Raw genomic sequence first — 19,695 nt, 5'->3', positions numbered from 1 at the left:
AATTAATGTGGTCAATTTATGTAGATGACAAAGAAGCTTAGAACAGTGTAATCAGGTTTTCTCTGAGTTTGTTGAAGAGAATATCCTAGGAAATCCCCCGTATGTGTTTGAGTTACATAAGTTTGTTGATCGTAACTATGTTTATTTGTATTATTCAGATCTGTGCTATCATTTATTGTCCTTTTTATCTTTTGCCACAACTGGCACACATTTCTTTTTAGGTTTACTGAATCAAAAAAGTGTTGACATGCACTTTAATTTCATCAAAACATCAAAACATCAAAAATTTAAATTATAATGCATGGCCGCTTAGAACTACCATAAAAATGTAGTCATTGTAATTGTTTTTTTTTTACTTCCCCTGCCTACAATTTATGCAAAATATAGTTGGCGCACTATGCCAATGTTGTTTCACTGTGTTCCATTGTCATCCAACAGTTATTACAAAAATATGATTTTGACATTTCATTTTGCAGGATAACACATCTAAATATCCAAACTATGGACAACTTTTGTATGTGACAGCTTGCCCAGTTCTCCTCCACAGTAACTCACAGTTATTCAGTTGTAGCTTTATATCTGCTAGATATCACATTATAAAACATATCAAAAAAGGTCTATATTCTTGAATTCTTTAGGTTACACAAGCTATTATATTACTGAAAATAGCCATATTCTTAGCTTAACGCTGATTTGCACTGTGTTTAGACTAATGAGGGGCAAAAAGAAAGCCCCTGAAGCTCAATATGCAGCGTGACATCACACAGACAGCTGTGCTCGTTCAATAGATGGAGCAGTCGAGCTCTATAAACGGGAAAATCCGTTTGGTGAGAGGCACAGCAGCTCGGGGACTCACCCAAGCCAATGGAGAGCCTGTGCCCGCGGTTTGCAAACCGTCAGTGTAGAGACTGGCAGTCAGTCAGCACCTCGTCCCATCCATAGCACCTGCACGAGGCGAATTCACAGCAAAAGAAAAAACACCCGTTTCTTCTAGAAAGCGGGACAGATCGCGGGATATACTTCGGGAAAGATACATTTTGAGAACAGCATGAAGAAAAGCCATTTGGTCAAAAGGGTGAGAAAGTCTATGATGTTAAAATATTGATTTTGAATGCTCATGATTAAATAGTTTAATTGAACAGTGACTGAATGTAATAGCCTACAGCGCAAGAATATATACTCTGTTTTTCAAATATGTGTAAATTAATTTAACAACGACTCCTTTGTTATGAATCCCGAATGAAAGCGTATAGCTATGTAGGCTATCCGTTACATTTCCTCGTTATATGCTGTAGTCGCTCGTGTAATTGGCTCAACCTTTATTTTATTTAACAATATTCAATTAGCCACACCCTTAATTGACCAACTCATTTTGCATCACACACACCAAATAACAACACGGTAGAGTGTAAATTTGACTTTAGGGTGCATTAAATCAGGTCATATTAATTTATTTATTTATTTAATCGAACTAGAGTTCATTTTTAGTTCCCAGTATTTTTCATTGTAAGTAGTAATCCAATACTGACTTGCCAATATTTTGTAAATTTACTTTCAGTATCCCGCTTATAGCCCTGATTTCAATTAGACATGGGAACTAATCGTCTATTTCTTAGTTGTACTTGCCATATGACAGCAATTTATTGAATTAAAATCTATTACTAGTGAAACGTTTTATATTCACTAGTATCTGATTAATTGCTACTGAAAAACTGGATCTAGTAACTAATAAAAGTGCTTGATAACTTGAAGAGACAGAGAGACAAACTGGGATTTACTAGTCAAAATACTAGTGAAAAAGATGCCAGTCACCATGCCAGTCATGGTGAATAAATGTTATGAAGGCTTTGCACAGAACAGTGCGACAGAGATCTGTTTGAACTCGAATGCTGTTATGTAAGACAGGCGACACACTAACCGGGTTATTGTTGACACACTCAGGGTCTTCAGGATGCCAACCAGCCATCGTCCCAGCCAGACAAAGTAGGCTGGATCCGCAGGTTCAGCGGCAAAGGAATATTTCGGGAAATATGGCGAAACCGCTTTGTGATGCTTAAAGGAGATCACCTGTACATCTTTGAAAAAGAGGTGAGTTATTAAGATTTTAATGATTTCATGATCAAAATGGTCAAAACAATGCAGGACATGTCAAATTTAGAAAAGTATACCGTGTCAACTACTATATAGTGATTATGTATGTATGTTAATAATTAATGTTTGCCAAAACCTCCTGCCCTTGATATAAAAGACATACTTTGCAACATCAAAGTAATTCCTTTGACAAGCTATAATTTTCTAAAGGGTATTATATAAACACTGAAAATTAAATCCTGAAACAACAGGCAGCTTGTGAACCTGTGCTTGTGTCGTGCCTGTACCAAAGATCCCTGAAGGTGCTTACAGATATTCAGTTGAATTCAATTTCCGGTTCATTATAGGAGCAACAAATCTTTACAATTGAATCATTTGCTCACTTGAAGCATGTGTAGAGGGATGGTTGTAATTTTCATGGAAGTGTAGCAGCTTGTTTCTGTCAAAGCCTGTAGGCCTTCTTCAGTTCCACAGAGCCATCATGTAACAGAGTATCATCATGGAAAACTGTACAGGGGTGCTCTTGTTTTTCTCATCAAAGTGACATGAATGGATTTAAGAGTTGAGAAGGCAGTTGCACATTCCCTCATTCACACAGCTGCTGCTGTTTTTGGATGACATTGTTATTTACATTCAATATTTTCAAGACTCAGCTGCACCTCTCTCGCACACACAAAATGCAAATTGGTTTCACAGTGAAGAAAAATGTTTCCTATTTATAGTGGTGAATTATTTAAACATGGACTTTACAGAGACAAACCACACAAACATAAACTGGACCTGCTGACATCAATGCAGTTTGCACCTAGAGTTCAGTGTTATGGTTATATATAGATCTTAAATATAAAGCATTAAGGGAAAATAAAAGTTCAAATGTTTTAATTAGGGCTGTCAAATGATTAAAATTTTTATTCAAATTAATCAGAATTTTCAGTGGATTAATCATGATTAATCACTATTTGCAAATACACCTGAATCCTAACCATTTTTTTTTTCTGAAATGCGTACCAAAGTATAAATAACAGGACACAGATACATAATTTTCATGTATTGATTCATCAATATGTGGTTCTTTTTTTTCTGAATTTCAAAAGTTTAACATTTACTTAATCAAATTTTCCTGAGCACTATATCAAACCATGCCATTTAACTACAGATAGTGTAAGAGTTTTAGGTGAACCAGTGGTTAAATATAGCCACATATCTATGAAATTATGCATAGAGAAACTCGAAAGAATGAACTCAGAAACACAAACATGCGCCCTCTGCACTCTTGGCACTCTTGTTTTTAGGAGGTGTTCATTTGCGTGAAATGCGTTAAAAATTTTTACGTAATTAACGACAAACAACTAATTAACGCCGTTAACGTGCTATTTTTGACAGCCCTAGTTTTAATGTATGAATATATCACTAATTAATTTGATAAATGAGTAGAGGAATAGCCCCTCCCCCCAAACATACATAAATATATAACTTTAAGATGAAGATGAGTGTGTTTTTTCAATGAAACAGAGAAATGTAGCATTACATCACTTGCTCACCAATGAATCCTCCCCAGTGAATGGGTGCCGTCAGAATGAGAGTCCAAACAGCTGATAAAAACAAAAATAATCCACACCATTCCAGTCCCTTAATTAATGTCTTATCTGTGGACATTTCCCTACCAATTAAAATGAGAAAACAATATTATTGATAGTCGGAAGCAACCATCTGAAAACAAAAGCTTAAGAACTTAGTGATGAATTTGCTTCTTACAAACATAAGGGTTTTCGTTTCAAGATGTTAATTGATGGACTGGAGTTGTGTGGAATTATTGTGTTGATTTTTTTAGCTGTCAGTCTGATTTCTCCAAATCTGTTCTAATGAACAAACAAATTCTTGGAGTATATTTTAAATGTTCTTTTTTGGGTGAATTATTTCTTTAATTTTATTTTTTATATATATTCTATGCTAATAGCAATTGAAAATCTCTTAAATCTCTCATTCTCCACTGTTAACACTTCTTGAATTCCCAAAAATTAAAGTTGCAAAAGGAGCCTCAGATCAGATAATTAGCATTCTGTGTGAATATTTCCAGCATTGTGAATTCTTTCACTGGTCAGGCAAGCAAGGCTATTTTTATAATATCAGAACACAATGTCAGCAGGTTGCATCAGTCTGAGTATGTGCGCTACAGGTCTGTCCTCAGGCTGTGTGTATTGTTTGCCATGGCTGTCTATAGTACTGATAACGTTATGCACTGCTGCACTTGACTTTCCTTCAGTGCCCAAGGTAGACCTGTTCTTGCCAGAATGATGTCACTTGACAGGACTCTTCAGTTGATCTCACTCATATAGCATAGTGAAGCGCATCTCTCATGCAACACGAGTCGTAAAGGCTGCGATCCTTCCTGACTCCCATGCGAATCATTTGAAGTTTATACATGTAGACAGCTAAGCATCTATAACTGTGTTCAAAGTGCTTCTTTTCAAGCTCTCTCTATATATCTGGTGTAAATAATTGATGCTCTAGTCTAGTATTCACTGTATTCAAGCTGATCAGTCATGGCTGTGAGTGCATTGTGTGCAAATGGATCATATGTAAACATGTACTGAGGATTTACCCATAAACAGTGTAGATTCACAGAAATCTGTAAACGTGTCAGTATTGCTCAAAACATCATATATTCAAGACACTGCAATGCTCAATAATAAGGATTTCTTTTGTACTGTGGTAGAGCCCTTTGAAATCCATTTAGCTGTTCCCAAATTCCATTTTATTTCTTTCCAAATTCAGTTTTTTATCTTATTTTAATTTTTCTTGATTCTGTTTACATTTTTCTAGACTGTTTTCATGGTTGAATTAAATGTTATTAATCAAATAGCATGTCTAATTATTTGAAATAATTACTTTCACCAATTAATTGAAATGTACAAAATTTAACTGCAATTTATTAAAATTTTACAAAAAATTAAAATTGTAAGCTATAAAATTGAATTCATTTCTTCTCAAATGCATTAATTTTCTGAATTCCACTTTAATGGTTTCATTAAATTATAATAATTAAAAGCATCTCTGATTAACTGATTTTATATAAAAAAAAGTAGTACTATATTTATTTATTTATTTATTTTTATTTCTTTACAACACAATTCTTTATTTAAATTTCTCTGCTAAATAATATATAAATTATGATATATATATATATATATATATATTTTTTTTTTTCTGGTAAATATTCTTTAAAAATATGTTTGAATAATAAATGTATTATTAGTAGTAATACTATCATTACATTAGTTCAGAAAATGTATAGCATTTACATTTTTAATTAATTAAGTAAGGCTTCATAAGGTTTCACATTTGTTCTTGTTATTTGTGTTTGAGTGTGTATTTGTATATTTATTGTATATTATAATTTGCTCTCTATATAGGCCTATATAAAATAATATGAACATTATTATATCTCTACAAATAAGAATGGTATTTTTGTTAATTTAAAAGGGTTTATTACATAAACATATACATATTGATATAAGATTTTATCTTTCATTTATGTCAAATAAATGAGTCAGTGAATCAGTCTAATCAGCTGTGTTCATTTTGATATTTGAACACTCGCTCTCATCCATTTGGCAGGGCAAATGCTTTTTGGTCTACCTATGGTGTTTATTTTAATTATGTCTATTTTAGGAAAATTGGTTGACCTCAAAATAATGCAGTCAGCCAGATTACAGATCACTCTGAACACGTGATTCGAGGGGATTCTGCAAATCTATTTCCACCTTTAATTCCTGCCTGGTCATAGAAGTAAAACTAGGCAAGTAACGTCAGTGTTCACTTCATGTTTACTCCACTGTAGTCTCCATACATCCTGAAACAGTTGTATGGTTGTATGGCTTAATAAAATCCCAGTTCCCAATGCATCGAAAACCATCTCTCTTCTGAAATCCTTGTGAATTTCAGGGAAAAGGCATCAAGAGAATGTAATATTCATAGGAGTACTCTTTACGATGCCTGTGTTTTAGTCCTTACATCTAGTTGTTGATGGAGCTACCCCCGTCAGAATGAAGATGGTCGGTTAGTGGGTTATTTTTGGAGGTGGTTAATCCAGAGATCAGGATGGCCCCCTGCCGGGAACGTGCTGTGCCAACAGTGGGGGAGTGAAATATTGATGTGGTAAAGAGAGGCCAGGCTCTTTTCCTCCAGGGGTCTTTTGCCCCATATTAGCATCACTAGTACGCTCTTTCTCAGAGTGTGCACTCACTCACATTTAAATGTGTGACCCCAGGAGGCCATCTGGAGGCATACGGTTACACAGATTACCTTTGGCCTTATGTGCCATAGGGAGGATGTTACCTACATTTCACTCTTTATTGTAAGGTTTTCTAAACACGACCACGTTTAAAGCAGAATATGATATTGCAGAGTCATATTAACTAGAGATGTTATGAAGTAGCTGGTTTGCTTGTGCCTGCTCTATGATCATGAATCACTTTGATCTTTGCTCTTTAATCTCAAGCTCACTGACACCAGATTCCTTTGTTGCGTATTCCTGTTGCTATGGTGAATGCTTGGTAACCATGCAGAAGTTTGGCCCAAAAAGTCCATGTTTATCTTTTTTGCTCAGTGTGACATCACATAGTGCATGTTAATACCTCTAGTGTTTGTGTTCATGTGAGCAGAAACCCTTGTGACCCTTATTGTGTCTCTTTGGGATTTAAAGTCCCACTGTGGGACTCCCTTAGGTTCAGTGAAATTTACAATTTTTCCACCACGGTCAGCTATAATGAGGACTGATCTGTCTTAAAAAGGCAGTTTTTTTCACAGATGGGTCACTGGTTGAATAATTAGAGGAGGAGCTGGACTAACCGAAATCCATTTGGAACATCTGTCTTGGTTTCTGATTAAAAAGAACACCAGTCACAGTTCTGTTCCTTTTGTACTATTTGACATGAAGAGAGAATTTATTCTGAGCTAGGCTTAGTTATACGTGTGTGAGGTTTGTGCTGTTCTTGAGGTTTCATCGTGAAAGCACGGTCAGAAAAATTATGTACTCGCACCTAATAATTTTCAAATAATAAATATACATTGAGTGATATAATTTCACTGAGATACACATTCAAAAGTTGTGGTCTGTGAGAAATTAATACTTTAATTTAGCAAGGACACATCAAACTTGACAGCATGATAACTTTTATAATGTTTATAATTTCAATTTCAAATAAATGCTGTTCGTTTAACATTTCTATCCATTAATAAATTTCATTTTAAAATATATTCACATAGAAAACAGTTGTAATAATATTACACGATCTTACTGTATTTTTTAGCATTTAGCATTTTTAGCATTACTACACACAGCTGTTGTTCACTGACATGCTGCGCAAAACGGGCAATATTTATTATGCGTCCCTATTTTTGTTTAAATCCAAAAGCTTTCTGACTCTGCAGACGGCAATGGAACTACCATGTTCAAGGCCCAGAAACGTAGCAAGGACATCATTAAAATAGTCCATGAGACATCAGTGGTTCAACCTTAAATTTATGAAGCTATGAGATCATTTTGTTTGCAAAGAAAACAAAAATAATGACTTTATTGAACAATTTCTCATCAGTATTCAACCCGTGTTCACGAGAGTACCATGACTCAATTATCATTTTTGGGTGAACAATCTCTTTAAATAAGAGTACTGATGTTTTGTTACTTTATGTAAAATAAATGTTTATTGTGATTTAGTGTTCTGTCAGCATGGATCAAGCCTTTAATGAGCTCACAGCAGTGTTCTGTTGAACATTAATTATTGCTGTCCTTGGAGCTAAAATCAATATGTTCCACCATGATTCACTGTCGTTTGCACAGTTGGCCTGGGAAAGCACCGCTGATACTTTCAAAAAATGATAGCAATTGTTTCTAGCTTCAGTCCTGATGATGGCCTGTGTCTGTGTGCAGATGAAGAATGATGGGAAGACTCATGAAGTGTTTGACCTGGCACAGTATGAGCGCTCAGAGGAACTGCGAAAGGCCAAGAGCCATAGCAAGAAGAACCACAGTCGATTTACCCTGCTCCGATGCCAACACCCTGGAAACAAGGTAAGAACAAAACATTATGATGTTATGGTTTAAAAAATAGGGTACAATCCAATGTGTGCCTCTTTTACTGAGGTCTGAGGTTTCTTAATTTATTGCACTGTAAAAAAAAAAAAGAAGAATCTGTGTCAGTCAACATCAAAGTACTTTTTGATGAAATTTTTAAAGAGTTAATAACTTCAAAAATATGTAGATTTTGCAATGAGGAACTGATTCCTTAGTGAAAAGATCGAGGAAAATATTTTTGTATTTGTTTTTTCCACAGACCCTAAAAATGCATGTTTGGAAATTCAAAAGAACACCATCATTTATTTTAAAATCTTTGATAGTTTATATTTGAATTTATATTTTTTTCCTCCATTAGAGCCCCAATCTTGTCTTTCTGGCCGTCAGTCCAGAGGAGAAGGAATCTTGGATCAGTGTTTTAAATAATGCTATTACCAGAGCTAAGAATCGTGTGCTGGATGAGGTGAGTACAGACATTTCATATATTCTTTATTTATTCCTTGCTGTTTAATGCTCATCTTCCCACCTATATTTTAGCTTTCCACTCCTGCAGTCTCTTCCCACACTCCATCCTCTCATTAGTCAGTCTCTTTCTGTATATATTTCTTTCTCTTTTATATTCTAGTGCTAACCCTCTTCCATTTCCTATTCGATTTTTTCTATCTTCCTGTCATCATTAGTGTTTTGAACTTTTAGGAGACTGGAAATGTAATTTTTTTTAATTTTTTTTTTTACAAAAGCAATAAATGTGGAAAATATGTACTTTTTTTTTTATTCCCATGAAAAACATTTCAGCTAAGCACTGTTCAACCATCAGTATTATTATACACCTGATTGTGTGAAATATTATAATATTAAAATATTTGTTATTTGTGGTCAGTAATTTTTTTTTGTCAAATAAATGTATTTTCTCATTAAAAAATAAACTTTTTACATTGTTACAAAAAAATCTATTTAAAAAAAATGCTGTTGTTTTGATCTTTCTTCTTATCAAAAAATAACTGATTTTTAACATTGATAATAGTTAGAAATGTTTCTTGAGCACCAAATCAGCATTTTAGAGTATAATTCTCGTGGTTCGTTTGACACTGAAAACTGGCGTAAAAACTGCAGAGAATTCAGCTTTGCATCACAGGAATAAATAACATTTTCAAATGTATTAAAATAGAAGACTGTTTTAGTATATTTTGCAGTATTACTTTTTTTTTTTAAATGCACCCTTGAGCATAAGAGACTTCTTTTCTTTATTGCTCTAGCCACAAAAATTAAAATGAGCTTTCTTGTTTCTAATAGAAACTGATAACAACTTTATATGTAGGAAATTATGTCTTGTTTTCACTTATAAAAGCACTGCATTTCATATAGCAGAAACCCACTTTTGTGAATTTAACATCATCTGCATATAGCACCTTCTATATATAAATCTGCTAATTCATTTTCACACCAACAACTGCTGGATTAAACTGAGATGAATGTGAAACTAATTAACACTTGATGTCATATAGGCCTTTTGTGTTGTGTAAATTAGAAACCATATAAGGCTGGTGAAAATGATTGTGTTAATATAGTTTTCTTATGTTTTCCTCTGCAGGTCACGATTGAGGAGGAGAGTCTTCTGGCTCACCCTACTCGCGATCGGGCCAAGATCCCACTTGGGCGCCGTTTGCCCACGCGGGGTCATCTCATGGCTGTGGTGGGTGGCATCCTTGTTCAGACTATGATTCAGAGAACTGTTGTTGTTTGTCTGTTTATATTGGTGTGCGCCAGAGAAAATGTACTGACTTCATGGCACTAGGTGGTTGTTTGGCACAGTAGTGATGAAACTTAGATGCAGCTATTTTTAACTAGACTGCATAACAGATAGTCCAGAAAACTTTACTGAAATCTAACTATTCAAATGTATGTTTCATCATTTAAGTTTTACACATGATATGAATATTTATCTTTCAGTTGTATCTCTTTGACTGGGATTCTGTTATTTAATTTATCTGTTGTTTTCCATCTAAATTGTCAAAATGTTTTTAATGACCCCACATAAAAGTTTTAGGGTCAGTAAGATTTATTTATTTATTTATTTATTTAAGAAATCAGTTTTCTTTATTAATTGTCTTTATTCTGCAAGGATGCATTAATCTGATCAAAACATACAGGAGAGGCTTACTTTCTATTTTAGAAAAGTTTTATCTCAAACAATTGCAGCTCTGTACTTTTAATTAATTAAAGAATATATTTTTATGTACTCCACTGTTCAAAGGTTTGGGGTAAAATGTTTTAAAAATAAATAATACTTTTATTCAGCAAGGATAAAGTAAGATAAGTAAGTAAAGGCTTTTTAATAATTTTACAAATTATTTCTATTACAAATTAATTCTGTCAGATTTTTTTCTATTCATCAAAGAATCCTGACAAAAATGCACCATGCGTTCCACAAAAACATTAAGAGGCACAACTGTATTCAACACTGATAATAATATGTATTGTTTCTCGAGCACTAAATTATCAATGATTTTTAAAGGATCATGTGACATGGAAAGACTAGAGTAATGACTGCTGAAAATTCAGCTTCAGCATCACAGGAATACATTTAATTTTAAAATATATTAAAATAGAGAACAGTTCTTTTAAATTGTAATATTATTTAACAATATTGCTATTTACTGTATTTTTGATCAAATAAATACAGCCTTGCTGACTTAAAAAACAAACATGTAAAACATCTTACTCACCCCAAACTACATGTGCATACATTTGGTTTAATATTTTTTAACACTATTTTAAAATGAATCTGTTATAAATAAGGCCTATCCACTAAAAAACAAATAAAAGTGAGAAAATAAAAGCGAGTGTCTCTTTAATAGAAAAAAAAAAAGTGTTTTATGCTTTCTTGTTTTAGGGCTCTGCTTCCTCTGATGGAGTGCTGACACTGGATTTGGTGAATGAGGAGGATGCTGGTATGCTGGATGATGATCAGGGTGGGTGGTTGAAGGACCATCAGGTCAGCCTGGATAAACTGGCTCCTGGCCGTCGACGTGCTGGCACTGATGCGTCCAGGCCACCGGCCTCCATTACAGACAGCAAAGTAAAAACCAGCAGCTTGCCACGCAGGAGCGAGTTCTCCTGGAGCCATGAAAACCAGCCTCACACACCTCAAAATGAGAAGAAGTTTGCGCAGGGCCGTAACCGATGTGCTTCCATGGATGACGCTCTGTCCCGAGGAGAGAGAAAACCAAACAAGAAGAATGGGGTCCAGGCAACACTGGCCCAGAGTCCCACGGGCCACCTGCAGGAACTAATCAGCCAGCGGCTGCAGAGGACTCAAGAGCTCCTAGCAGAAATTCAGGAACAGGAACCCCATCGGGGCAGGATGGGATCTTACTCCTACTTAAGAGGCATTGATTCCCCTCGTCTGCGCCACCTCAAGGGCTCTGATTCACCGCACTCCAAGGGCTCAAGCTCACATAGCTCACCCCACAGCAAAGGCACAGACTCACCCTCAGTAAGGGTGAGAGATTCACCAGGTTCCAAAGGGAAAGAATCTCCACATGTGAAGTCAAAGGACTCGCCCCGTTTTAAGTCATCCAAATCCCCTCATTCCAAGAGCGCACTTCGTTCGAAGAGCATCGACTCACCCGATTCAAAAGAATCAAGTTCACCCCATACCAAATGCATTGATCTGACCCACATTAAAGGTTCAGACTCGCCTCTGTCCACTGGCTCAAACTCGCCCCCTATGAAGTCAACAGACCCTGCTTTTTTTTGGATCTCTAACTCTCCCCATTTCAAAAGCATGAAGGGTGCTGATTCTCCTCTCAGTGAAGTTTTGGACTGGGACAGCAGGAGGGCAGCTGCTGAGCGGCTCTTACAAGAGGCCATTTCCTCCTGGCGAGAAGCTAGAGAGGTTCTGGCTGAGGTGAAGGAGCTACAAGCCAGACAGCAGCGGGCAGAGCACAGTAAAACTGGAACACCCACAACACCCTCACAGAATCGCAAGCAAAAAAGCCCCTGACCAAATTTTTAGTCAGTCATAGTGCTTTCTAAGACTTGTGAAACTTTACATTGAATGCAAGGAAGGAGAACAATAGGTGGAACTTTCTGTCTTGCCCACATCACAAACTAGTGTTCTGTTTTTTTTCTAAGTCTATTGTTTGTATATTAACTGTTGTTCCTCTTGACACCTCAACTCTTTGTCTTTGCACTTTGAACAATTGTATTTTTACTTGTATTTCAAGGCTGTACTTCTCTTGTTGTTGGTAATGTGGAATGCTACTCATGATTAAACTGGTTTATAGTTCTCTCTTTGCAGAAAAGCTCAGGTGAAAAAAAACTGATGGGAATGTTAAACTTTGTGTGGAAAAAAAGTTTCAGGTCAAGGTTAGCAATGGTCCTAGACACAAATGCATTTTAGCAAGTCTATATACTCCCTATTATCAAGTGGATCAGTTATAATAAGCATTTCAGAATATTTGTATATTTTCTCCCAAATCACTAAAGATGATCACATTTTAAAAAATAAAATGTTTTTTCTTGTTACTGTAGTTTTTATTGAACAGACTTTGAGTATCTAACTAGAGCAGTCAGTACAGGTAGGAACGGAAAATTCTAGCTTTCTATTCGATAATGTTTTTGATTCGATTCCAATGCATTTAGTCAAGTTTGCTTCTGACTATGCTCTACACTCTAAAAATGGCTGGGTTAAAAATAACCCAATTGGCAACCCAGCACTGGGTAAATATTGGACAGAACACGTGCTGGGTTAAAGTAACCCAGCATGCTGGTTTACACATTTTAACCCAGCATGCTGGGTTATTGAGAAAACCCAAGATAGAGTCATTTTTACCATTTGTGGGTTTGCATTTTTATGATTCTGGGTTATTCTTGCTGGGTTATTCTCATAATTTCACTTTTGCTTAACAAAGCAATCATGGATTAATAAATAATGAAGAATACAGATTATTTAGACTGTTAAAAAATATTTTTAATGCCATCTGACATTCAAAAATTTGTACCAATGACAAACAACATGGGATTTTCCCTTTTTTTGTTTCCAGCAAATGCAAAATAAATAAATAAAAATCACAGAAATACAGTTGCAATAAATAAGAAAATTATTTCTGAATGACCTGTGTCTAGCTGTTTAACTATTACATTTTGAGATTTTTAGCTATTTAAATACACAGTGAAATGACATTGACAATTAACATTCTTTAAATTTAAATGTAAAATCATTTAAAGATGTCCTTAAATTTATATCAAGTATATAAAGACTACTACGTAGGTAGATGTGCACTACTTAGGGTAGTTCAACATATATAGTTCACCCAAAAATGAAAATTCTGTCATTTATTATTCAACTTCATGTCGTTACAAACCCGTAAGACCTTCGTTCATCTTCAGAACACAAGTTAAGATATTTTCGTTGATATTCGAGAGCTTTCAGACCAGGGTGAATAATTATTGACAATTTTCATTTTTGGGTGAACTATTGTCAAACACTTAAGCTCTGAAGCAAAGATCTACACCTGAGAGCAGTGTAGCCTGCTATAGAGCCTGTCAACGGAAGGACAATTTTCAAAAGGAATTGCAAAATTATATTTTCAATTGTGTTTTCCACATGTGACAAATTGTAACAAAATCCAAACACAATTGCAAATCTTGAACAAAAACACTGAACAAAAATTACTGTTTCAGTTTTTTATGAATGCACAGTGACTGCCAAATTTCAAATGGAGAAACAAAGTCAGTTTGTAGCTGTATTTTCCATGTATTATGAGTAATAAGCCTGTCATATTGATCAAATACTGCATCATAGCAGCTTTACAGTATTAAATAGGAAAATAGTGTGTAATAATGCAAAGGGACAAAAGTAAACACTCAGTTTTCAGTTAAAGTCAATTCGTCATTGATTCAGTGATGTATCGTCCCTCTGTGCAATCAAGTGGATGATATCGCTTGATATTAATTGTCCCCAACTAAAGAAAAACAAGGAACCAAAACTCCATCAGTGACAGAATGGAGAAAAAAACCTTGGGAGAAACCAGGCTCAGTTGGGGGGCCAGTTCTCCTCTGACCAGATGAAACCAGTAGTTCAATTCCAGACTGCAGCAAAGTCAGATTGTGCAGAAGAATCATCTGTTTCCTGTGGTCTTGTCCTGGTGCTCCTCTGAGACAAGGTCTTTACAGGGGATCTGTATCTGGGGCTCTAGTTGTCCTGGTCTCCGCTGTCTTTCAGGGATGTAGAGGTCCTTTTTAGGTGCTGATCCACCATCTGCTCTGGATACGTACTGGATACGGGTGGCTAGGGTGGCCTCGGAATAAGAGAGAAACAGACTAATGTTAGCATAGATGCAACATAAGAACAAGTACATGAGGTTTTATGAATTACCATGTCTGTTTTTTCACTGTGTCGCACGTTACCTGCCAAAACTCAAATGGAATCTTTAGCATCTGAATTTCCAATGCCTCAAATTGAAAACTGTCAATTTTTGCCAGAGGTGGGACCATACTATGTAGAGTGTTTGTTTTGGGAGGTGATGTCACTCAAAGACAATTGTGCCAAATGCTTTCAACAATGGAGGTTAAGGCACTACTAAAGGCAGCTGCCGCTCCGAGAGATGTGTGATAAAGAACAGACAGTGCAACCCGGATCTTCCTCTATTCTTGGCACCTCACACAATAAATAATTCTGTAATTTTTACCCCAAATGCAGCTACTATCCCCTGCTAACCGTTAGAGCCACATGGTACTATTGGTCAATATTCACCATTAACCAAATGCCTTTCACCGGAGGAATAAAATATAGGGTAAGATGCAGCTAGGTAATAAGAGTAGAACTGCAATGTTGTTTGCTGACGTGCATACAGTGAGAGATTTGGGGTAAAAACTACAGAATATATCCCAATAAAAAACGCCCCATAGTATAGTCCCACGCTTGACACAAATTGACAGCTTTCTGTGTAAGGCATCTGAAATACAAATGCTTTTCAATTGAGTTTGGACTATTTCACAATGTATATGTCCACATGTGGAAAAATACAATTAAATATACAATTTGCAATTCCTTTTGAAAATAGTGCAGAATATCCTTACCTGTCCATTGATTAGGATCAATGCCTGAGAGATCTGCTGGCATTTTTAAATCGCCACGACAATTGGATGGGGTTTTGTGGACTCTGCTCAGTTAAAGAATTCCATGTTTGTTCCAACCTTTAAAATAACGTTTAAAAAAAGAAAAAATACAAATTGTTTTAATAACAGTGATTCAGTTCAATTAACTGTGTGAAGTTAATCATGAAATTGACCCATCGTGATTATTTGTTAAATTCACCTATGAGTTGGTCTACAGAAGCAGAATATGATATAGTGATTGGCTGAAAGGTGTGCTTTCAAACTGTCTAATCAATGGGATGTTCCAGTCATTTTAAATCACAGTTTTATGTTAATATGCTGGCTATATCAAACACACACCGTCACTGGCACAGATAAGGGAGATCACACTGCATGCGCACACAGACATTTCTATGACAAGTCACGTAGGTAAAACAGTCCATATATAAACACTTATAGATGTACCAAAGTGATAAGGACAAGTCAAAAACACGATCTGGAAAATTAATATGATGTTTACGCTCATAAATTAGGTACATTCTGGTGCAGCTTTAACTATAGCACGAAATACAAATATATGTGCGTTTAAGTTACATGAGGGTTAACGTTAGTTGATTATCACAGACAAACAATTATGTAAAATGTATAATAAACACGAACGTACCGTTAGACGCCTCAATAAGACTGCACTCGACGAGTTTTTCTCTCACAAATGTATCCATGCGCTTTTCTGACAGGAAAAAAACACATTTTGAATTATAATTTGTATGTAAAAAGACTTTATAAACCACAAAAGCATCAAATCACTTCACTAACGCGGCCTACGTCAATCGCTGTGCGTGCGCGCACTTTGAAATGCCCTGAGACGTTGATTATTTTCCGGGAATCACTTTGTTCGAGGATTACTGAACCGGTTTATTTGAACTGGGTCGTCGGTTCTTTTAGACCTGCAGTCCGACTATATTCTACGTAATTTCTATGATTTACATGTCGATATGGACAACTGCAGGCGTTTACATTAGAGCAGAAAGTCGTATTCACTTTTTGAACTCATTTGACTCACTTAAATATCAAATTCGCTTTTCAGTGTCAGAAACTACTTTTTCCTCTATTTTCACAGGTATTCGCATATTTCAGCCATCCGTCACTGTCTGAAACTTAATAAAACTGTATTAATCTGTCGTCTCAGATACCTTAACACGATTATGCGAGTCACGTAACGTAGGTTGGCCGTTTGAGGTAAACAGTTCATCATTTAACGTAAATAATGTTGGCCTGTAGACGTTTAACAGTATTGTTGCTGCAAAAAAAAGTTATAATTCTGCCAATTTAAAGTAATTATTAATAAAAACATTAAATAAACTTACCTTAAAACAGTTGAAAGCCGCAGCTTTGCCCCGTTGTTCTTCCAAAATGACAGTTAGGGAGCGATTTAAACATCTTCAAGGCGCGTTAAATAACCCAGCGCTGGCCTGAAACAACCCAGCGACGCAACCCATCAGGTTTAACCCAACACCTGGTAAACTGAAACTACCCAAAAGTGTTTAAAAAGAAATTAAATAACCCAACAAAATGACCCAACAGACTCAACCCAGCATTTTGAGTTAAAAAATAACCCAGCCGTTTTTAGAGTGTAAAGACTGATTCAAAAGTTGCTTTTTGAACTACGCTTTGATTCAAAAAGACACCGTTCATAAGAGTCATTTGTTCGTGAATCATTCTGGTCATGAATCGTGACTCGCGTTAATTGTTTGCTCGCGTTCTGTGATCGTTTATAGCCAGCAAAGAGCTCATTATTTTCGCGGTCTTCAACGTACTCGCATTCACAGCTCAGGTTTTTTTTTTTGGATTGTGATGCTGAGTATTATATATTTTGTAGAATTTGAGTTATACATAACATCAGTAGCCTATTATTAGATTGTCCAGTCAAATTAGGCTTAACAGGAACTTACTGTTCCATATACCATGTTTTTATTTAACAATACTAATATGACAGAATTTGATTATTAATTAAGCACAATTAGTCAAGACAGTTTATTGTTTTAGTCACAAATGTATCCATATGCCTCAGAAACAGGCTTTGCTAGGAAAATCTAGCCGGATACTACTCTTACACTTGAATTGCATCACTCTGAGATTAATTTTTCATGAGGCAGGCTGACCCCTTTATTTTAGAGGCCTGGTGTTGTTTTGAATAATTACTGTACTGAATTCCATCAAAGAATACCTATGAATGGGATACATTGTGATTTGAAGAAGCTACTTATTAACATCTTTTTCCTGCCTGGATGAATAGTAATTATGAGGTCATAATTACAGGCCTGATCATCAGCTACTGATATGAGCTCAAATCAGGTGGGTGGGTGAACGGAGTCAACAAATGCCCATGTACTCAGTCAGTGCACTGTTTTGAGCCATCTAATAGAATTTAAAGTCTATTATTGTAACAGAAATTGCTCCACATGATTAAAGTTTTTATTAGGAAACACAAGTACCCTTTAGATTTTGACTGTTCTGAAAGCCCAGAGTTTTAGTCATATTAAATGACAAAATGAGCATAAATCATAGAGCACTAAATTAATTATGACTGTAATCTAGGCCACAGCTTGACTTCAGCATGCCAGGTTTAACATGAAAAGCTTATTCACATCACTAAATGTATGGCTAATTAAAATTGATTTGATGCCAAGCGAGGTCATGGTGTACAGCTTTTAATCTCGATACTCTATCACACGCCTCTTTAACATTAAAGACATTTACTGATCTTAAATAACATGATTACTATAACAAGGACATTCTGATAATGTGACAAATCTGAAACTTCTCTTTATTCACTGCACTGAAAAAAAGCCTTCCCGTGAGCTATACAAATAGATAAATTGATTTGTATATATATAGAGAGAGAGAGAGAAAAAGAGAGAGAGATTAAATATATTTATTTTAAAATATTTACAAATTTAATTTATTTAGAAACTAAGCATTAAATTGGTAAAAAGTGAAAGTAAACCCATTGATAATGTTATAAAATATTTCAATTTAAAATCTAACAGATTCCACAAAAATATAAAGCAGCAAAACAGAGTTCAGCATTGATACTAAGAACAATTGATAACTGAGCCCAAATAATACTTATTGATAATTGAGCACTAAATCAGCATATTAGAATGATTTCTGTATAATCATGTGATACTGAAGACTGGAGCAGTGGCTGCTGAAAATTTAACTTTACCATCACAGGAGTAAATTACATTTCAAAACAGTACTGTATTTTGGATTGAATAAATAGAGCCTGGGTGAGAATTGAAATATTTTAATTATTCCAAAAATGTCTAAATGTTATATTATAATGATATTATATTATAACAAATGCATGCAGCACATCATTAGCACATCTGTTCAGTGATGCACTTAATGCATTCAGATGCATTCAGTCTGAGTAACAGCCTGTATACACTATACATGTTAGTATTCATGGTGTACTCATGTGAAACATCACTGACACACTTTAGGGTATGATACAAAACTGAGTCATCCTCTTGGCCCAGTTCCAATCCACGATGAATCCAGTTCATTGTGTGGAGCTTTAAAGTCTTATCTTCAAAATCTGTGGTATGGCCGGATGCAAAATTTGGTTGTTATATTTGGAAACTAATAGTTTAAATAACTCCCAGGTCTAACCACTGACTCACAATAGCCTGTAAACATTTATATAATGCATTTAGCATTCTTAATTTCATATTGCAATATTATATTTATTTCCCGTGTTATCATGCGCAATGTGAATTTTTGTAATTTAACACAATACAAATGTTTGCCTCTTAACAATTCCCTGGCAAAACTAATCAATGAGCGCTACTTGAACACATTATCTAATTTGTATGAACTGATTCTGTTGCATGACTAAATGATTTATGTCTCGCTCCCCTGTGTTTCTCACTTCTAACAATTCTTAATAAGCTCTGGGGCCTGTGAGTGTCAGCACTACAGTTCCTCACGAAAAAAGCTGTGTAGATTTGTAATCGAAAAGAGATTATGTAGCATCCAACATGGCATTGTTATACATTTGAAGGCCTGCTTTCCTTTTACATGTATTTTTTATCAGGCTCATGTTAACATCCTTGCAGAAGGAAGCATTCTGAAGGGTTATATTTTGTATGCAGAGCTTGAACTCGAGCGGATGATCAGCAACACCTGATTCATACAGAGGCAACGGATTCATCTGGGCCAATGAGAGCGTGTATGTAAGCGTGGGTAGAAGGGGGTGGGGTGTTGCTTTGTGACTCATTAGCCTTGCAGCATCTGGTTTTGGTGCGCTTCTACTGATTCAAATAGATTACTAGAGACATCCCAGGGACGTCATTATTTGGTTTGAAGCCTGAAGCTAAATGGTATTGCCTTACTCACCCTAAAATTGTATTTCTGCA

At 35.5% G+C, this 19,695-nt stretch overlaps 1 protein-coding gene and 1 long non-coding RNA gene across 2 annotated transcripts; one reads left to right on the top strand and one right to left on the bottom strand.

Moving 5' to 3' along the window:
• The first annotated feature begins 350 nt into the window (after positions 1-350).
• plekho1a (pleckstrin homology domain containing, family O member 1a) lies at positions 351-12,697 on the top strand. Its single transcript, XM_052583727.1, has 6 exons — positions 351-1,075; positions 1,942-2,088; positions 8,024-8,164; positions 8,526-8,630; positions 9,759-9,860; positions 11,061-12,697. The coding sequence occupies exons 1-6, from the start codon at positions 1,049-1,051 to the stop codon at positions 12,171-12,173; spliced, it is 1,635 nt and encodes a 544-aa protein (XP_052439687.1). The 5' UTR covers positions 351-1,048; the 3' UTR covers positions 12,174-12,697.
• A 469-nt stretch (positions 12,698-13,166) lies between these two features.
• LOC127978806 (uncharacterized) lies at positions 13,167-17,076 on the bottom strand. Its single transcript, XR_008158655.1, has 4 exons — positions 16,639-17,076; positions 15,936-16,001; positions 15,254-15,370; positions 13,167-14,472 (listed from the first exon to the last, which is right to left on the bottom strand). It is a non-coding gene; the product is annotated as an uncharacterized LOC127978806 (long non-coding RNA).
• Positions 17,077-19,695: the final 2,619 nt, after the last annotated feature.

This window comes from Carassius gibelio, chromosome B19, assembly GCF_023724105.1.
Source record: "Carassius gibelio isolate Cgi1373 ecotype wild population from Czech Republic chromosome B19, carGib1.2-hapl.c, whole genome shotgun sequence".
Lineage (NCBI taxonomy): Eukaryota > Metazoa > Chordata > Actinopteri > Cypriniformes > Cyprinidae > Carassius > Carassius gibelio.
This window is presented reverse-complemented; position numbering and strand designations above follow the sequence as displayed.